Raw genomic sequence first — 21,416 nt, 5'->3', positions numbered from 1 at the left:
TACCTCTTTTCACCATGATTCCTTTTTATGAGAATAGTCACTGAAAATACATGTCATCTTTGGCAAGGAAGAGGATTGCCATAATTTTAGATAATTACAGGGTTCACAATTAGGTTCCCAAGGCATTCCACTCATAGAGAACAGAAGAACTGAAGAAAACATATTTCTTTAGGGGAGCTTTTATTGTTTAACAGACCACTGTATTTGAATACTTTGTTGGAAACCACCCAGAGTGGCTAGGGAAACCGAGCCAGATGGGCGGGGTATAAATAAATAAATAAATAAATTATTATTATTATTATTATTATTATTATTATTATTATTATTATTATCTGTGATCTAACAATTTTTGTTCATTTAGTCAGCTGCAACACTTGGAATTAGTGACATTGTGAAAGAAACTATATCCAGTAGCATTAGTTCCGGCGGATTGATTTATAAAGCAGGGATAGGAAACTTGCAGCTCTGCAGATGTTATTGGACCCTCATTCCTTTAATCCCCAGAAAGCGTGGTCAATGGTGAAGGATGATGGGAGTTGTAGTCCAGTAATATTGGGAGGGCCTCATTCCTGCCATTGAGGGGGTGGGTATGGTTAGGGTAGAGATCGCAATACAGGCCTAGGCTTGTTTACTGTGTTCTACACTGTGGTGCTTCTTAGAAATTTAGAAATTTCTTCTGGCAATGTGAATTACATTAGGGTTTTCATGATGACTTCATATTTCCAGCCTTATAATTTATGGTTTATATCACCATTCCCTATCAGGATGTGATTACACCTGTGAAGAGGCAGCATAGCTGAACTGCAACCACTCTCAGGTTTATTTGGTACTGCTGTCACAGTGAGTTTGTTACCATTATACATGATTGTAGATAATCTCCCATCCAAGGCATTGTCAAGTTTGTACCATATTTTTTGCTCTATAAGACTCACTTTTTCCCTCCTAAAAAGTAAGGGGAAATGTGTGTGCGTCTTATGGAGCGAATGCAGGTTGCGCAACTATCCCAGAAGCCAGAACAGCAAGAGGGATTGCTGCTTTCAATGCGCAGCAATCCCTCTTGCTGTTCTGGCTTCTGAGATTCAGAATATTTTTTGTCTTGTTTTCCTCCTCCAAAAGCTAGGTGCGTCTTGTAGTCTGGTGCGTCTTATAGAGCGAAAAATACAGTAATTATGATGCTCATTCTCAGTAGTAATACAGTTTAGAAAAGAACTGTTACACAATAAAATGTCAAATGTGAAAAGAAAATGGAGGACACTCAGATGACCCAAGGAATGCATGATCAGTTATAACCTAAAACAGCTACACACAAAAATGCCACCTCATTCTCAGTAGTAGCCCATTGTCCTCAAGCGGTGATGACAGCAATTTTTATCTGTACAGGGCCTTCTAGTGTGGCTGTCTTTGACTCTCTGAGAGCTATAAGAGGGGTTTTTTTCAGCTCAGCACCTGTGTTTCTTTTTAAAAAAGAGATACCAGAAATTGAACATGATGATTTACATGTGTTCACAGATTGTTCTTTCATTGAGCTGCTTCCCTCTGTTCCTGTTACAACAGGACTTCCCTGCCCATAAGGCAAGGTGGGGTAGTGGCCTCAGGGTGGCATGCCACTTCACGCTTGCCATGCACTCCTCACCATCATGATTGCCTGGGTAAGTGGCAGGTAGCACATGGCAAGAGAGCAGCAGCAGTGCCATTCCTCCCAGATGGTGGGAAGGAGGGGAGATACGCTCCTTGGAAACTGGATCTGCCACCAATTTGTCTGCACCAGCACTATGGCAGCCAGCATGGTGCTTCACCAATGACATGTGATGAGGAGGGTTCCTTCCCTTCCTCTCTCCCTCTTGTAGTGGATGGAGCCCCTCAATAATCACCTCCTGAGAATCAGCTCTGAGATTCATACAAGACCAGGGGACCTGCTTATTAAGTCACTGATTCTGTGAGGCATTCTGCAGGCTCCATAGCTACTTGCAAGGGCACTCTGCAAAATGTTCAAAGCCCCAACACAACAGTGGTGGCTATGACAATATGCAGGAAAGCCCCTTTGCTGGCAGAAAGAATGACCTGTCCTCTGCTACTGTTACTGTTGCCTCACTTGCTTTAAAATGATGAAATCCCTTTCTTCTTCACTGTTGAACAGCGCATAAGGCTTGGTTTCCAGACCCTTAATCATCTTGGTCACCCTCCTCTGCACACATTCCAGCTTTTCAATGTCCTTCGTAAATTGTGGCAGCCAGAACTGGACATAGCACTCCAGGTGTGGTCTGACCAAGGCAGAATACAATTGTATTGTTTCTTCCCCTGACCAGGGCACTATACCTCTGTTAATGCAGTCCAGTATTGTGCATCTGATTGTTCCTGTCTAAATGTTCTGATTTATATTGGCCCCTATTGAAATTCATTTTGTAAGTGATGGTCCAGTTTTCCAGTCTGTCAAGGTCATTTTGAATCCTGATTGTATCTTCTGAGGTATTTGCTATCTCTCCCAGTTTGGTGTAATCTGCAAATTTCATGAGCATCCCCTCAATTCCTTGTTCCATGCATACTTCAACTAGATTGAGTATCTATATATCTATGATAGGACATGACATATCAAAAGACCAGAAGAATATTTATGTATGCAACCACAGCTGCTAGGATGCTTCATGCACAGAGATGGAAGGAAGATACCATCCCAAACAAGTGTCTTGCAGAATTAATGGAGTACTCAGAAATGGCAAAACTTATGGGAAGAATAAGAAATCAAGAAGGAACACTCTTGAGTAAAGAATGGGGAAGTTATGTAGATGATTTAAAGTATTGCAAACAATTAAATACATTAGCAGGATTGGTATAAAACCAAGCAGTTAAAAGGTGATTTGGGGGGGGAAGTAGATAGAATGATTAAAAAAAAGATGTTAAGAGGGAGGTGCAGTATAATTACCAGAGAAGGAGTGGGAGGGGAGAGTCAAAATGAGGGATAAAAATGTAAAGGAAGATTATTGTTGTTAAATTGAAACCTGAAAATAAAATTTATTTAAAAAGGGTATTTATAAATCTAAGATACACTGGGGCATATAAAATAATCCAGCTGCATTATAAATACATTGTGGCCTGTCATCAATAAGACAGTTGAAATCCTATTTACCTTCTTTTCAGTTATTTATTTAAAAGTATATTATTTATTTGTAATTTACAAATAACCAATCACACATTTGACAATGGAAGATATAACCACACAACACCAACACCACAGTATGCAGACTAATGCAACAGCCTATACAAATGTATGCAGGATGAGAAATATTTATGGGAAATAATTCCACTTATTTTGTTAAGCCGTGTATGGTAGTGCCTAGAGTAATGCGCTAGGACATGGGAGATCAGAGTTTCATTCCCGACTCAGCCATGAAGCTTGTGCTACTCTCACTCTCTGCCAGAACTATCCCAAAGGGTAGTTGTGATGATAAGATGGAGAGGGGGGAGAAGTGTGTGAACCACCTTGAGCTCCTTGGATAACTCTAATCAGAATATCTGAAGAAATATAATAAGAAATAAAACAATAAAACCCCACACTCTTTCACTCAATAAATTTTATGTTCTAACATATTGTTATCACATCTGACATCAGAGCAGCTGCATTCTGCCAACAGTGCTATACTCTGCCTTTGGGGTCATTATCTTCCTTTGGGACATTTTGTGGACACTGGGGGGGTGGAGTAATTTGCATAATAAAGAAGTAATTTTGTGCATGAAGCCCACGTCTAACCACTTAGGTTTCCTGACAAATGAAGACAAGTGACTTAGGCTACTGTATGTCCATCAGGCACCTCATATTTCAAAGAAAGTACACTGGATTCTAACTCCTACTATTTTCTCCTTGTTAAGTGCTCCTTGCTGTTCAGCTCAGGCCTCAGTAAAATTATATAGCATTTAGGAGCAAAGATACAGCCCAATAATCCAGCACTAGAGGCTAAGATGGAGAAGATCTCCACAGCCACCATGTATTTTCCTTTTGCGCTCAGGTAAGTTGGCACAAAAGAGACCCACACACTACAAAACACCAACATGCTGAAAGTGATGAACTTGGCTTCATTAAAAGTACTGGGCAATGCCCTAGCAAGAAAAGCCACAGCAAAGCTGACAAGAGCCAGAAATCCCAGGTACCCAAGAACAGAATAAAACATAAGGACAGACCCTTCATTACATTCAACCACAATTTCTTTAGCCAAAGAGTCCATGTCCAAATGTGGGAATGGAGGAGCAGTAAGGAGCCACACAGTACAAAGAGCTCCTTGAGTGAGGGAACAAGAGAAAACAATAGAAGATGCCAGTCTTTTTCCCACCCAGTTCCTCATCCTGGATCCTGGTCGTGTGGCCATGAATGCCAAAATCACTGTAATGGTTTTTGCCAACACACATGAAACAGCCACGGTGAAGACGATGCCAAAAGCTGTTTGCCTTAGAAGGCAGGTCACTGACTGAGGTCTTCCAAAGAACAGCAAAGAGCAGAGGAAGCAAAGCAGAAGGGCGATGAGCAGAGTAAATGTGAGGCCATGATTGTTGGCTTTGACAATGGGAGTTTTCTGGTATTTAATGAATATTTTTAGCACCAAAGCTGTGGTCACAGAAAATGTAAGTGCCATGAAAGCTAAAGTGATGCTCAACTTTTCATCGTAAGACAGAAAGTGTAATATCTTGGGGAGACATCCATCTTGGTCTTCATTTGGATACTGATCTTCTGGACATGTCATACAATTGTCCATTTCTAGGAAGTAAAAGCCATGTTGACACCTCAGTCAAAGAATTTAGCACATAGGCAACAGTCTGAACATAATCTTGGAAAACACATACTGGCCATAAGTTTATTTCATAGGGACTGTGAGAAAGACAACATGTGTGATGCTTCTTTTTGCATTCTGCATCCAATTAATTAGTTTGTGGGTTTTTTTATAATGTGTGTTGTTAGGCCTATAAAATGCCCATCTTTAACATTGTCAGCTTTGTCATTTTAAATCAATGCACAGCTAAATGAGCCATTGGAAGTCAGAGGGATATCATTTGACAATTCAACAAATACTTGCCTTTTGGATTAGAAATCTTCCCTTCTGGACATGGTTCACAATCATAGCAGCAAAATGGCTTCCCCTCCTTCTTTTTTCTAACAGAACCTGGCTGGCACATGTTATTACACATGGAAAAAGGCAGCACCTATGTATAAAAGTGAGGAAGTAAAAGACTAGTCATTGTAGGGGTTAGCAGCAGATTTGCACTACCTGAATTGCAAGGCAAAGAGGGTCATCTAGGGGGAAAGTACCCATGTACAGTTTGAGGTAAAGGTAAAGGGACCCCTGACAGTTAAGTCCAATCGCAGACAACTCTGGGGTTGCAGCGCTCATCTCGCTTTATTGGTCGAGGGGGCCGGCGTTTGTCCGCAGTCAGTTTCCGGGTCATGTGGCTAAACAGTTTATGGCACAACAAAACACCATGTTGGAAACCAGAGCACACAGAAACACCGTTTACCTTCCTGCCACAGTGGTACCTATTTATCTACTTGCACTGGCATGCTTTCAAACTACTAGGTTGACAGGAGCTGGAACCGAGCAACGGAAGCTCACCCTGTTGTGGGGATTCGAACTACCAACCTTCTGATTGGCAAGCCCAAGAGGCTCAGTAGTTTAGACCACAGCACCACCCACTGAGAGGATGTAAAAGGCTAGTACATATTAGGGGTTAGCAGCATATTGGTACTGCGTGAATTGCAAGGGTTATTTGGATAAAGTTATCACATGCCCAGACTGAAGGTGTATGGAATTGGATTATAACTCCAGATTTCCTGTGTCACTGTGATCTCGGGTGCTGAAAAAGCATGTCATTTTTAAAAAAATGCCTTCACAAATCTTGAATTGGGAAAGCGTGCTGAGTTGAGCACCTCTGAAACAGATTGAGTTTCATCACTGTGCTACAGATACAAGATAAATCTTGTAACTGATATACACCACTATTATATGCTCATCTCAATGAATCAATGACAAGGAAAATAATGGCATGAGAGAAAGCTGGGAAGCATATCTTGCATGCAAAATAAGATCATCCTTTCTGGGTCAAACAAAGCAGTCCTACAATGCTCATTGCACAAAATGCTAAAGACTAAATTTTATGCTATGAACGGAAATCTTAAACTACATTTTCAAATGTTTATTTCAAGAGAAAATGTGCTTGAATATATACATCTAAATGTGTGCATGGAGCTTTATACTACAGCAGATTAATGTTTAAACCGGGCAGAACAAAGAAACATTAGTGGTATGACCTAGATATAGTTTCTCCCTCTGCACCCACCCCTGTGGGGATGTATAAATGTATAAATTAAGGATTGATTCTAGAAAATAAATGAGTGACGTTTCATAACCTTAAATCAAAAGTCAGGTCCCACCTGGTTAAACACGTTGTGCCATGTGATGATCTCCTCATTAACGGTGAACTCTCTGCTTGCCCATGGATCTATCCTCCCTACTTTCACCCTCAGAAAGGATCTATTTGGGAAAGTAAGCCAGTTCATAATATCAAATCCACTTTCTAATTCACCTTTCTCATCCAAAGATACCTGGTCCCCAGCACTGTTGTTAAAAGAGATTCTCCTCAAGAAAGGATGGAGCTGTAATCAAAGGGGTAAAGACAGCTTTTTAAAATTATAGAAGGAGAAACAATATGATTTTTGTGTGTTCTTCATCCAACTTTATTTATTATCCATCGAAAATAAACTATTGATATCATCAAGAATAAATGAAACTAAAATTGAAGAGGTAAACCAGGTTACAAAACTATTAGGGCAGGGATAACAATACAACCATTTTTACTCCATCCCTCCATTTGTTTTATTTATTACCATATTGGCCCGAATATAAGCCACACCTGAATATAAGCCACACCTTTAAAATTCAAAGGGGGAAAAGAAAAAAAGACAATACCCAAATATAAGCCGCTCCCTTAAAGTTCTGCAGGCACGCACACCCATTCCATTTTATCCTATGTCTGCTTCAGCAGCGATATCGTAAAAGCCAATTTTTGTAAGGTCGCAAATTTAAGCTGCACTTTAACATTTTACTGTCAGAATTTGGAAAAAGAATTTGGAAAATGAAGTGTGGCTTATATTTAGCCAATCCAGTATTTTGAGCATGATGAATACCCATATCCCACCTTTATATCTTTCAAGGAGCATATGGCCTCTTAACCATATAAACACATTTATTGAAACTGATAGTACATGCCAATGTGAAGATTCGGTTCAGACCCTGACTCAGTGCTTTGCAATATAGCCTGATTCAGCTTGAACTGATATGGAAGGTTCCCGATTTGACTCAGGAGAGGAGAGATGTCAGCTTCATTTTCCTTTCTTCCATGGATCAATCAAAGAAACAGTGAATCTCTTTGATAACTTCTATAACTTCTTTCTTCTCTACAAAAATAGAAGATTTTTTTGGTACGAAAGGTAGTCCTTCTAGAGTTGGCAGAGCCATTACAAGCAAATAAGACCTAGAGTTTTCATGCTAGACAACTCTAAAATGTTATTATTTGACCTAAAACTAACTGACTTGTATTTTGACATTATTTTAGTATGTAACTTTATTTTCTAATGAAAAAACCAACTGCTCATTTTATTTATATTTTGATTTTTAAAAGCCAACTTTTTTTAACCTCTATTTTATATTTTATGCAAATAGTTTAGAGATATTTTTTTATTATCAATCAGTAAACAAATTGTATTCATTAAAAAGAAAACCAGCTCCTGAGATGCAAATAATGGATTGCCAGCATCAAGCTTTATGTCTGCATCAGATCCAACTGGCAGCATCTATACAGAAGGACATATTAATTTTTTTGTGAATAAAGGTCACTGAGGCTTTGGAACTGGGAAACATTTCACTTCATGCAGCGTTCTTAACTGTTTGGGATAAAGCGGATAGCATGAATTCACTATAAAGATATACTGACAAAGAGAACTGAGAAGTTAAAGCTGGATCTACAGAGTTGTGGTGTCACACAACGCTCAAACTTAATAATGATGCACATCTTCTTTTCATGACTCTCAAGCACAGAGATGCTTTGGTTAATGAGTTATTACCTGCCACGGTTGTGGATTTGAAAGCAGTTCCACTTCTCTGTGCTTCAGATTCAATGAGTACATTACATGTAAAGCATGAGCTAAGACATAGACAGCATTGTATATACTGTAGCTTTGGGAAATCATTTTCATTTCAAAAACTGCTCCAGGAAGACTCTCCAGTTTTTCCTGCCCTGTGCAACCACCACTATTCTCCTCAGACACATGGGAATCTGAAAGTAAGCACACAAAAGCCTGCTGCCAGAAGTCCCTGATAAAACTGTCTCCATTTGGTGAATAAGGATTCAAAGACTGAAGGAATTTTGGAAATTTGTCTACTGGATTGCTGTGAACAGCAAAGGACAAGGCTCCCTGAAAGACTTCTATACTCCAGCTCCTGTGAAACTGTAGTGCTGGGAAGTCCCATTCAGCTGTCAAGATCCAAACTCTTCCCAGAGATGACCCTGCCATATTTACTGTTTGTATTTGATACAGCAAAGATATCATATGCAGTACAGGTGCAGTTGCTGCATATACAATAACTGCTTTTGCTCTGGGGTTGTTAACAAGGTGGGCCATGTTCCCTGTATTTTGATCATCATCAAGCAATTTGGAAAAGTCTGTCTGAGATTGCATTGTTTCCGTGAAAGCCAAACAGATGCCATTCTGGGAAAGTATTGGTACCAAGGTCTGAACAAAATTCTCTCCTTCATCATTGCCTGATGTGATAATCCCAACCCATGTCCACTGGAAATGCAGAAGTAATTGAACGGTTCCATGGTACTGATTCCCTTCGTTGGGGACCATGCGATAGATGAAAGGGAACTGAGTTTTCATATTCTGAGGTCCAAATAAGTAGTAGGAGAGCTATAAAAAAAGATGAAAAAGTATTGCTGAAACCAGATCAGAGGTTAATTGTGTGTTCAGAGAGGACATAGTTGAGAAATATTTATTTTGTCCTCTCTGCATCCATTTCTCTTCTTGCTTCTAACCTCCATTTCCCACCTAGTTTTATTTAAACGTATCTTCAGTTGAGGCCATTCTGAATCCTATACCATGGATCCTGGATTCACCTTACTCTAGTTCCCCCCTGAACTGCTTTGAGGTTTGTTTGCTTGCTTGCTTGCTTGCTTGCTTGCTTGCTTGCTTGCGTGCGTGCTTTTTATAATCAACTGGTGTATCAATTTTATGAAATAAATAAAATAAAATAAAAAATAAGCCATGCAGAGAAGAAAAAATTAAAAGTGATCAGGAAACCATACACTACCTTAAAATGCCTGATGGAATAAACAAAAGTATTTGTCATGGGCCTGGAATTCAGTAACCTATAATTGGTAGTTCTAATTCCCCTCTGTTCAATCTTTACATTAAAAAGTCATATAGATAGGAACTTAATAAAGTAGCAAGTTTTAGAAGGATGCAACTCACATTTTGGTCATATATATGGATTATTGGTTGAATTATTGTTCCATAAATTATTGTTATCTTCATAAATCTGCAGCTCTGGCTTATACTTAGGGGTGATATTCAACTACAGTTTACTTGGAGTAGACCCAATAAAATTAATTCTCCTAGTTTAGTCATATTAGGTACTTTCAATGGAGCTACTCAGAATGAAACTTAACTGAATGTAACCCTAAATTATTCTTATATTTAAGTCACTGCTAAGTTTCCATGTGTACATACGTATCTATCTGCTTTGCTTTAAATAAATCTTGCTAATTTATTTTATTTTTTGTTTAATTTCGGTCCCTTTCAGTTTACGACAAGAGCACTGGGGAAAGTTCAAGGGAGCTAAATGTCAATAACTTATTTTCAGCTTGAGCTTTACAGTTAGCATCAGGCAGAATATGCCACAATAGCTACACTACTTTCATTTTGTTTTGCAAAACCCTGCAAGCCTCACATACGTACCTGAGGGATCTTGTAGGTGCTTAAGATGGTAGCCATGTAAAGTGAGGTTTCAGAGCCAAGACCCCCAATGACAGCTATTACATTATTTGGTATATCACACCTGTAGTTGGGGACCACCCTTTTCACTTTAAAGAGAAGGTTCAAGGTAGACTGATAAGTCATCTTTTCATTGAAGTAGCTGTCATAGATACGGAATCCCAATGTAACATTTGGTAAGATCCAGGGATTCTCATTAATCTCCTTCACTGCAAACACCAAGGCCAGGACATGCTGGTAGTATTTTGTCACTGCACTGTAATGAAATCATAGGCCACAATCCCATTCGCATCAGTATCCTAGAACTCATGGACTACATTCCAAGCCCAAATTTCTCTCACACAGGCTCCCCCCATCCTACACAGAGTCATACATCTTGTTTTTTTAAAAAAAATCTGGGCTAGCAACAGAAACAAAAACAACAGGCAACAGACAATAAAACGCACAATAAAAATGAAAGGTTAAGGGTATTTTTAAACACAGAATAAAATACAACACATTACTGCCATGGGTGGGATGACACTAAAAGAGGAATAATATCATATATTATTGTCAAGTGTGTGGCCAATCCCACTCACCAAATTTCTTCCCAGGTAGAAAGTTTCTTGAATAAAAACACTACCAAGGAATATTCATAGCAAAGCACGCTAAAATAGGCAGACCAAAATGTGCAGCAGGACAGCACCTCGGGTGAAAACCCAAAAGTCCTGTCCTGAAAAAGGAAATTGTTAAGACTTTTACACATTTCTATTACTAGCAAATAATAAACCAAATTATGTCAAAGCCTGACACATGCACGCATTGCATTTGTTGTATAACTGTTTAACCTTTGCTATATGCCTGCCACACTCAATTTCAACCATGCACATAGCACAAGGTTCATAGTTGTGTCGAGCAGACAGGACAAGTCAACAACCTTTGGTCAGTACAGTAAACAGAAGCTGGCCACCTTCAGTATATTAAACAAAAAAGTTAAATTTTAAGTATCTAAATTAAACAGAACAACTTCCCATAACTTTCTCTCTGGTTTTTGCTGCTTTCTGCTGTGTAAGCTATTTTCACTAGGCCTGGGGTCCCAAAGTTTTGGGGTGAAAAGGCATTTCCTACACATTAATGAATCAACTAAATTCATTAATAAGCAGAGGGAGGTGAGGAACAAGGTTCTTCCTTTTGGACATATTTATTAAAATCAAACCAAACGTCTGCAATTCTGTCATTTTTACACTGTCCCCTGGAAATGCATAGTTGGTCAGCTATTCTAATAAAGCAAGTTCCCAAACTTTGGAACAAGCATTTGATTTTGGGTATCATACCTAAAAAGCACAACTTTAGAATCAATGTATATCCAGCTTCAAAAATATGAAGAATTCAAACAAAAACAGGTGGATATATTAATTATTTTTTAGTATTGTCATGCATAGGTTCCCTAACGAAAGGAAGGATATTTTTTAACGGTGGAACAGGAAAAGACAGAATTTGCCACCATTTATAAGTTTCATAACTTGTATTTCTGGAGCCTTATCCACAATAAATAGGGTAGAGTTGTCATCCTTTTGTGAAGACAGAATTCATTTTAGTTCATATTTAATACTGAGAATGTACATAAGATAGTGAAAGGAAACTTGAAAGCAAGACTTGTGGAAAATACCAGAAATTTCAAGAACTAGCAGCAATTGTGTATGGTTTCATAAATTCTTAAAATATACCAGGAACCAAAAACACAAAGCAGAAGAGTGTATATGACATGAGACAGAGGATAACTTGGAAGTCAGGATAACTGACCATAAGTTCAGACAGATATTGTGAAAGCTATAGAGAAATATGAAGTAGCACGAAATTGGTAAATTGTAGATGTGGAAGAGACATGCTTTTACTCAGAGTAGACCCACTGAAATTAACACACTGATATTTTTTAAATCCATTAATTTCAGTGGGTTTAATCTGAGTATAACCAAATTTGGATATCCCTGAGTTCTTTTATTATTGACCTAAGGGATTATTATAGCCTGCCCATAAACGTTTTTATGAGAAACAAGAAATTCCTTACAGGACATCTTCAATAAACCTTAAACTGGGGTGTTGCTTGAAGGATATAGTGTCAAAAAAGGAGAAGAATTGTGAAAATATACTGCCAATGATGAGGTCACCTTGCTGATAATACTCATGTGGGATCCGGAGGGGATCTCCCATGTTGCAAGTAAAGGGAAGGGTCTTGCAGTCAGTTAGGGGAAGAAACACCAACCATACAATCAGTAGACATAGCAACAAAATCAGCATTGCAATCAGTAAAGTGAATCCTTCCTTCTCTTTCAAAACCTACTGCATCCTAATCTATTTGTATACAATGCCCCTCCCCCCAATTTAGAGCAAGCAGTCATAGCATCCCTAGATTCTGCTGTTTACTGGTGATATTCTATGGCCTATAAAGCTCCCAACAGTACGACTTATCCAGCCTGTCACCTTGCAGTGTAAAAAACTCAGGCATATTTTATACATTTTGTTCACCATGATTGCTTTTAATGAAAGCGGTCACTGAAAATACATGCCATTTTGGCAAGGGGGAGGATTGGCATAATTTTAGATAATTACAGGGTTCACAGTTGTCCCCAAGACATCCAGCTCATAGTGTTTGGAACAGCTTGAGAAATATTTATTAGCTGTAATTTCATGATTTATTTTGTTGAGTCAGGTTTGGCACTTGGACATAGTGTGACATTGAGAAAGAAAATATATCCAGAAGCATTAAGTTTGGGGATGAACTCTTGTAACTTGAATCCATTTTTTTCAAGTCCTGCTCTACAGAGCTGGAGAATACAAGTTTGCTCCATCTTCCATTTGACAGTCCTTAAGATATTTGAAGATGGATGTCATATCTTCTCTCGGTCTCCTCTTCACCAGGCTAAACATACCCAACTGTCAACTATTCCACATAAGACTTGGCATCCAAACCCCAAATTATATTGACCTCCTTTCTCTGCACATGTTTCAGCTTCTCGTTATCTTATGAAATGGTGGTGTTCAGAACTGGACACACTACTCCATGTGAAGGTTGACCAATGCAGAATACAGTGGTGCTATTCATTGCGTTGATCTGAACACTATATTTCTGTTGGTGCTGCCTAGAATTGGTTAGCTTTTTTGCAGCTGTTCTACATTGTTGATTCATGTTAATTATTTATTTAAAAATACATTTCAAACAAAAAAATAAAAACACACATATGACAATGAAAGTAACAACCACACAATGCGGACTTCATAGTATGAAGACTAATGCAACAGCCTACACAAATGCATGTAGGCTGCCAAATATTGATGGGAAATCATACAAATTAGTTTGTTAGTTTCATGTGCCATAGTGCTTAGAGTGAGGCACTAGGACATGGGAGATCAGAGTTTCAGTCCCTACTCAGCGATGAAGCTTATGTGGTGACCTTGGCCTCCTCACACACAGTCTGTCTAAAATAACTCACCAGATTGTTGTGCAGCTAAAATGGAGGCAGGGAGAAGTGTGTACATTGAACTCCTTGAAGAAATACAAAGAAATATAATAAGAAATATCGTATTTTTCACTCTATAAGACGCACCAGACAATAAGACGCACCTAGTTTTTGGAGGAGGGAAACAAGAAAAAATAATATTCTGAATCTCAGAAGCCAGAACAGCAAGAGGGATCATTGTGCAGTGATCCCTCTTGCTGTTCTGGCTTCTGGGAGAGCTGCGCAGCCTATATTCGCCCCATAAGACGCACACACATTTCCCCTTACTTTTTGGGAGGGAAAAAGTGAGTCTTATAGAGCAAAAAATATGGTAAGTAAAAAACTAAGTAAAAAATAAGTAAAAGAACTATTGCATATTGTTCATCTGATATAGGAGCAAAACCATTTTTTCAGCAGTGCTATACTCTCTGCCTTTGGGACCAGTAACTTCCTTTCGGTAATATTGTAAAAACGGAAACAAAGAAGCGATCTTGTGCACGAAATCCATGTCCATCCACTTAGATGTCCTGACAAACGAAGATATATAACTTAGGCTACCTTATTTCCATCAATGAGCTCATATTAAAAGGAAAAGTACACTAGACAACATTATCCAAGATTCTAACTCCTACTTATTTCTCCTTGTTAAGTGCTCCTTGCTGTTCAGCTCAGGCCTCAGTAAAATTATATAGCATTTAGGAGCAAAGATACAGCCCAATAATCCAGCACTAGAGGCTAAGATGGAGAAGATCTCCACAGCCGCCATGTATTTTCCCTTTGTGCTCAGGTAAGTTGGCACAAAGGAGACCCACACACTGCAAAACACCAACATGCTGAAAGTGATGAACTTGGCTTCATTAAAAGTACTGGGCAAGTCCCTAGCAAGAAAAGCCACAACAAAGCTAACAAGAGCCAGAAATCCCAGGTACCCGAGAACAGAATAAAACATAGGGACAAAGCCTTCATTACATTCAACCACAATTTCTTTAGCCAAAGTGTCCATGTCCAAACATGGGAACGGAGGAGCAGTAAGGAGCCACACAGTACAAAGAGCTCCTTGAGTGAGGGAACAAGAGAAAACAATAGAAGCTGCCAGTCTTTTCCCCACCCAGTTCCTCATCCTGGATCCTGGTCGTGTGGCCATGAATGCCAAAATCACTGTGATGGTTTTTGCCAACACACATGAAACAGCCACGGTGAAGATGATGCCAAAAGCTGTTTGCCTTAGAAGGCAGGTCACTGTCTGAGGTCTTCCAAAGAACAGCAAGGAGCAGAGGAAGCAAAGCAAGAGGGCAATCAGAAGAGTAAACGTGAGGCCACGATTGTTGGCTTTGACAATGGGAGTTTCCTGGTATTTAATGAATATTTTTAGCACCAAAGCTGTGGTCACAGAAAATGTAAATGCCATGAAAGCTAAAGTGATACTCAAATTTTCACCGTAAGACAGAAAGTGTAATATCTTGGGGAGACATCCATCTTGCTCTTCATTTGCATACTGATCTTCTGGACAATTTATACAATTGTCCATTTCTAGGAAGGAAAAGTCATGTTGACACCTCAGACAATTAATTTAGCACAGCAATCTGAACAGAATCCTGGAAAAAACATGTCAGCCATAGCTTTATTTCCTAGAGACTGTGAGAAAGACAACATGTGTAATGCTTCTTTTTGAAAATCTGCACCCCTACATAAATAGGGGTTATGAAATAATTCAGTCAATTGGTTTTTTATATCATGTGTGGTGTTAGGCCTAGAATACTCTTCTATTAAAAGTCCTGTGTAGTTGAGTTGCATGGAATCAATTCCAATCTGCTACTTCCGAGGATGAGGTCAGGTTGCTTGGAGGAGTGAAACCGACCACCTGTCTCCTTTATCCTTGCCCATCCTGGCTAATAAAAGTGAGCTGGGAAGGGCTGGGCGATGGGCTCTGCAGGGTGGTGAATGCTTCTCTCTGTGAGGGAGCCTTCCCAGACCTGCTGAAAGAGGCAGTCATTAAACTTTAAAAAAAAAAATCTTTAGACCCAGCCAATGTGGCCAACTATCATTCAGTCTCAAATCTTCCATTCTTGGGCAAGGCGACTGAGCAGGTGGTTGCTGAACAACTCCAAGCATGCCTGGAGGATGCAGACCATTTGGATCCCTTCCAATCAGGATTCAGGCCTCATCATGGGACTGAAACTGCCTTGGTCGCGCTATTCAATGATCTCCAGTGGGCTAGGGACAAAGGTGAAAGCTGTTTCCACTCCTTCCTCCTGGGCTGTGTCCAGAAAGTGGTTTTGGGGTGTTCAGACCCCTGGCCTCTCACTTGTGGGGTGCCTCAGGGTTCCATCCTCTCCCCCATGCTTTTTAACATCTACATGAAGCTGCTGGGAGAGATCATGAGGGATTTTGGGCTGGGTGTTCATCCGTATGCGGATGATACCCAGCTCTACCTCTTTTTCAAATCCGAACCAATGAAAGTGGTGAAGCTCCCTATGTGAGCACCAGGAGGTGGTTGGAGGATGGATGGCGGCCCACAGATTGAGGTTGAATCCTGAAAAGACAGAAGAACTGTTTTTGGGGGACAGGGGTGTCAGGGAAGAGTTAGAGTTAGAAGTTTCCAGTTTCCCAGAGGTAGAAAGCTTTCCCCAAGGGGGGGGGGGAGAGCAATGAATCTAATAGAAGAGAGCAACAGAACAACAGGGAGGGACAGGATGTTCCCAGGAAAGGCAAGGGTTAAGTTCTAGCTCAGATTCGGAAGAGGGGAGATACAAGCCAGCTCTAGCCAGGAGGTTAGAAAAAAGAGCGGGAAAGTGAAAGGAAGGGCATGTTCAACATTTTGAGAGTGGCTGGTCATGGAGAAGCAGAGCTCAGAAGGTATCTGAAATAAGTGACTCTGAGGAATAATAGTTAAGAACCGTTTATAAGATTGTTTTGTTAATACGCAATAAAAAGTTATAAAAGAACAAGAAGCATTTGTGTGGTGATCTGAAGAGGACAACGACCAGTCCTGACAAGGGGGGTGGGCGGGGGTGGGGGACTCCCTGGTCCTGAAATGGGCCACTGTACCCCGGAAGGAGCAGGTGCACAGCCTGGGAGTCATTTTGGACTCACAGCTGTTCATGGAGGTACAGGTCAATTCTGTGTTCAGGGCAGCTGTCTACCAGCTCCATCTGGTACGCAGGCTGAGACCCTACCTGCCTGTGGACTGTCTCGCCAGAGGGTTGCATGCTCTAGTTTTCTCCCGCTTGGACTACTGCAATGCACTCTGGGTGTGGCTACCTTTGAAGGTGACCCGGAAACAACAATTAATCCAGAATGCGGCAGCTAGACTGGTGACTGGGAGTGGCCATCGAGACCATATAACACTGGTCCTGAAAGACATACATTGGCTCCCAATACGTTCCCAAGCAATATTCAAATGTTGGTACTGACCTTTAAAGCCCTAATCTCAGCCCAGTATAACTGAAGCAGTCTCTCCACCTACATTGTTCAGCCCGGACAGTGAGATCCAGCTCCAAGAGCCTTCTGGCGGTTCCCTCACTAGGTTACAGGGAAACAGGCAGAGGGCCTTCTCAGTAGCCCGCCCTGTGGAACACCCTCCCATCAGATGTCAAAGAAATAAACAACTGTCTGACATTTAGAAGACATCTGAAGGCAGCCCTGTTTAAGGAAGTTTTTAATGACTGGTGTTTTAATGCATTTTTAATCTTTTGTTGGAAGCCGCCCAGAGTGGCTGGGGAAGCCCAGCCAGATGGGCGAAGTAGAAATATATTATTAGAATGTAACTAAGAACGTAGAACTTAGAAGCTAACTAAGCCATTGGAAGTCAGACGGATATCATTTGACAATTTGGCAGATACTTGCCTTTTGGATTCGAAGTCTTCCCTTCTGGACATGGTTCACAATCATAGCAACAAAATGGCTCCCCCTCCCTCTTTTTTCTAACAGATCCTGGCTGGCACATGTTACTACACATGGAAAAAGGGAGCACCTATTTTTAAATGAGAAGAAGTGAAAGGCTAGTACATTGTAGGGGTTAGCAGCAGATTTGTACTAGACTGAATTGCAGGGCAAAGAGGGTCATTTGGATAAAGTTCTCACATGCCCAAACTGAAGGTGTATGGAGTTGGATTATAACCTCCAATTTCCTGTGTCACTCAGGTGCTGAAAAAGTATGCCATTTTTAAAACAATGCCTTCACAAATGCTTGAATTGGGAAAGGGTGTTGAGTTGAGCATCTCTAAAACAGACACAGTAAGTTTCTTCACTAACCTACAGAGGCACGATAAATCTTGTAACTGGTACACACCCCTAGTATATGCTGATCTCAATTTATCAGTCATAAGGAAAGGAATGACATAGGGGAAGCTGGGAAGCATATCTTGCATGCAAAATAAGATCATCCTTTATGGGTCAAGAGAAGTGGTCCTAAAATGCTCCTTACACAACCTGCTAAAGACTAGTTACAGATAGGTAGCCGTGTTGGTCTGCCATAGTCAAAACAAAAAAAATTCCTTCCAGTAGCACCTTAAAGACCAACTAAGTTAGTTCTTGGTATGAGCTTTAATGTGCATGCACACGAAAGCTCATGCTAAAGACTAAGTTTTGTGTTGTGAATAGAAATCTTGAACTACATTTTCAAATTTTTATTTTAAGAGAAAATGTGCTTAACTATATACATCTAAATGTGTGCAAGGAGCTTTATACTACTGCAGATTAATGTGTAAACCAGACAGAATAAACAAACATTAGCGCTATGGCCTAGATATAGTCTCTTCCTCTGCACCCACCCCTGTGGGGATGCATAAATGTATAAATTAAGGATTGATTCTAGAAAATAAATCAGTGACGTTTCATAACCTTAAATCAAAAGTCAGGTCCCACCTGGTTAAACACGTTGTGCCATGTGATGATCTCCTCATTAACGGTGAACTCTCTGCTTGCCCATGGATCTATCCTCCCTACTTTCACCCTCAGGAAGGATCTATTTGGGAAAGTAAGCCAGTTCATAATATCAAATCCACTTTCTAATTCACCTTTCTCATCCAAAGACACCTGGTCCCCAGCACTGTTGTTAAAAGAGATTCTCCTCAAGAAAGGATGGAGCTGTAATCAAAGAGGTAAAAGCAACTTTAAAAATGATAGAATGGGAAACAATATTTTTTGTGTGTGTTCTTCATCCTACTTTTTTATTCTTAACTGCTTGGTATAAAGCAGAATGCATGAATTCACTATAAAAATATACTGACAAAGAGAACAGAGAAGTAAAATCTGGATCTACAAAGTTATGTTGTCACACAATGCTCAAACATAATAGTGTTGCACATCTTCTTTTCTTTTCATGACTTGAGATGAGATGCTTTGGTTAATGAGTTATTACCTGCCACGGTTGTGGATTTGAAAGCATTTCCACTTCTCTGTGCTTCAGAGTCAACAAGTACATTGCATGTAAAGCATGAGCTAAGACATAGACAGCATTGTATATACTGTAGCTTTGGGAAATCATGCTCATTTCAAAAACTGGTCCAGGAAGACTTTCCAGCTTTTCCCGGCCTGTGCAACCATCACCACTCTCTTCTGAAAGTAAGCACCCGAAAGCCTGCTGCCAGAAGTCCGTAATAAAACTGTCTCTATTTGGTGAATAAGGATTCAAAGACTGAAGGAATTTTGGAAATTTGTCTATTGGATTGCTGTGGACAGCAAAGGACAAGGCTCCCTGAAAGACTTCTGTACTCCAGCTCCTGTGAAACTGTAGTGCTGGGAAGTCCCATCCAGCTGTCAAAATCCACACTCTTCCTAGAGTTGACCCTGGCATATTTACTGTTTGCATTTGATGCAGCAAATATATCATATGAAGTATAGATAAAGTTTCTGCAAATACCATAACTGCTTTTGCTTTGTGGTTGTTAACAAGGCGTGTCATACTCCACGTACTCTGGTAATCATCAAGTAATTTAGAAAAGTCTGTCAGGGCAAACATTGTTTCTGTGAAAGCCAGACAGATGTCATTCTTGGAAAGCTTTGGTACCAAGGTCTGCACAAAATTCTCTCCTTCATCATTGCCTGATGTGATAATCCCAACCCATGTCCACTGGAAATGCAAAAGTAATTGAACGGTTCCATGGTACTGATTCTCCTCATTAGGGACCACACGATAGATGAAAGGGAACTGGGCTTTTGTATTCAGAGAAGGACCAAATAAGAAGTAGGAGATCTTAAATAAAGATGAAAAAGTATTGCTGAAACCAGATCACAGGTTAACTGTGTTTTCAGAGAGGATATATTTGAGAAATATTTATTTTGTCCTCCCTGCACCCATCTATCGCATTGCTTCTCGGATCTGGAACTGGTTGGTCTACATTACTACATGGTATTCCAAAATACGATACCAATTAATAGCAGATTCTCCATTTTGCAGTGTTGGAGATCTTGAAAATGTTTGCCCCAGAACTATGGAGAGGAATTAAAACAAACATCGGACGTGATTCTAAAGCTCACGTTTTAAGCAGCCCTCAATGTATTTATCAAGGCAGAAATATCTCTGCCTGGAATGTGAAAACAGAAAAACAATACACTAGAGCAGGGGTCTGCAACCTTTAAGACAAAAAGAGCCACTTGGACCGAAGAAAAAAAACTGGGAGCCGCAAAACCATTGCGACATTTAAAACAGTGGGGAGTGTCGGGGCACACAATGCGCCTCCTCCCCTCACTAGTATCCGCCCCGGAGACGCGGCAAAGGTGTAAAAGAGCCACATGCGGCTCCGGAGCCGCAGGTTGCTGACCCCTGCACTAGAGTAAAAGATTTGTGCCTTCTTGTAATTAGCAGCACTGGGCAAACATTGATTGAATTACTGGCTTTCTTACCTCCCCTTCACTGTAAGATTCCAGAGCAGATTAAAATAATTTTAAAATACAACATTAAAAGCAGTTAAAAACACTGAGTTTCCCTGTACCCAAACAGGTCTCAAGTCCTAATAATTCCTTCTGCATGCATGTGTTATTTCTCTGCCTATCATTCTCTAACTTTTTCAGTTTGAAGTCAGACTGGGGATGTCACCATAGACCATTGGTAGGCAAACTAAGGCCCGGGGGCCAGATCCAGCCCAATCACCTTCTAAATCCCGCCCGCAGACAATCCAGGAATCAGCGTGTTTTTACAAGAGTTGAATGTGTCCTTTTATTTAAAATGCATCTCTGGGTTATTTGTGGGGCCTGCCTGGTGTTTTCACATGAGTAGAATGTGTGCTTTTATTTAAAATGCATCTCTGGATTATTTGTGGGGCATAGGAATTCATTCTTCTTTTTCCCCCAAATATAGTCCGGGCTCCCCACAAGGTCTGAGGGACAGTGGACCAGCCCCCTGCTGAAAAAGTTTGCCAACCCCTGCTATAGAGCCACAGCCAGTAAGTGCAAACAAAACTTGAGTACCAACCTGAATAAAATATTGTGGGAGCCCAAGTAAGCCCAGCCCTGCATAACCAATCACATGATGCAGTGCACACACACCATTTGAATGGGAATGCCCACCAACTTTGTATGGGCCTGTTTGTTTTGTGAGGTAGATTGTCAGAAATCCCATACTCCGAAAGATATGGCCCTTGTGGCACAAAACAGGTTTAATCCATCACACATGTTTTATTTTATTGCCCATTTTATGCAAAAATATATGATAAGTATTTGCTTCCCTTATTGAAGGAGGGGATTTAGTGCACTGACTCTTATCTGCTGAACAATTGTAGTAATGACGTTGTAGAGAATGTGGCAAGATTTTTGAGTGACACTATGAAATTATGTCACCATACATCCTTAGAACCATCTTCGTACCTCATGATGTCTAGACAGTTTTATCCTAAAGTATCTCCTACTATGTTTCGTTAACTGTGTTATGTTCTGATCCATGTATACGATGTATAATATTCCCCTTCTTG

The 21,416-nt window shown here is 40.2% G+C and overlaps 1 protein-coding gene and 1 pseudogene across 1 annotated transcript; both read right to left on the bottom strand.

Moving 5' to 3' along the window:
• Positions 1–3,676: 3,676 nt before the first annotated feature.
• LOC144325206 (vomeronasal type-2 receptor 26-like) lies at positions 3,677–12,220 on the bottom strand. Its single transcript, XM_077917787.1, has 6 exons — positions 12,078–12,220; positions 9,995–10,286; positions 8,102–8,947; positions 6,413–6,634; positions 5,061–5,187; positions 3,677–4,744 (listed from the first exon to the last, which is right to left on the bottom strand). The coding sequence occupies exons 1-6, from the start codon at positions 12,218–12,220 to the stop codon at positions 3,846–3,848; spliced, it is 2,529 nt and encodes an 842-aa protein (XP_077773913.1). The 3' UTR covers positions 3,677–3,845.
• A 1,653-nt stretch (positions 12,221–13,873) lies between these two features.
• On the bottom strand, positions 13,874–21,387 carry LOC144325205 (vomeronasal type-2 receptor 26-like; annotated as a pseudogene).
• Between the last annotated feature and the right edge of the window lie 29 nt (positions 21,388–21,416).

Source organism: Podarcis muralis, chromosome 13, assembly GCF_964188315.1.
Source record: "Podarcis muralis chromosome 13, rPodMur119.hap1.1, whole genome shotgun sequence".
NCBI classification, from domain to species: domain Eukaryota; kingdom Metazoa; phylum Chordata; class Lepidosauria; order Squamata; family Lacertidae; genus Podarcis; species Podarcis muralis.
Note: the sequence above shows the minus strand (reverse complement) of the source record. Positions and strands in the feature narration are given on the sequence as shown.

What these genes read in the sequence shown, in the direction of transcription:
- LOC144325206 (XM_077917787.1), bottom strand. Translation starts at nt 12,220, where the DNA reads ATGGGAGATCCCCTCCGGATCCCACATGAGTATTATCAGCAAGGTGAC. An exon ending in CAAATCCACAACCGTGGCAG is followed by an intron (nt 6,635 to 8,101) that starts GTAATAACTCAT and finishes CTTTGATTACAG; the next exon opens with CTCCATCCTTTCTTGAGGAG. An exon ending in GAAGATTTCTAATCCAAAAG is followed by an intron (nt 4,745 to 5,060) that starts GCAAGTATTTGT and finishes TTTACTTCCTAG; the next exon opens with AAATGGACAATTGTATGACA.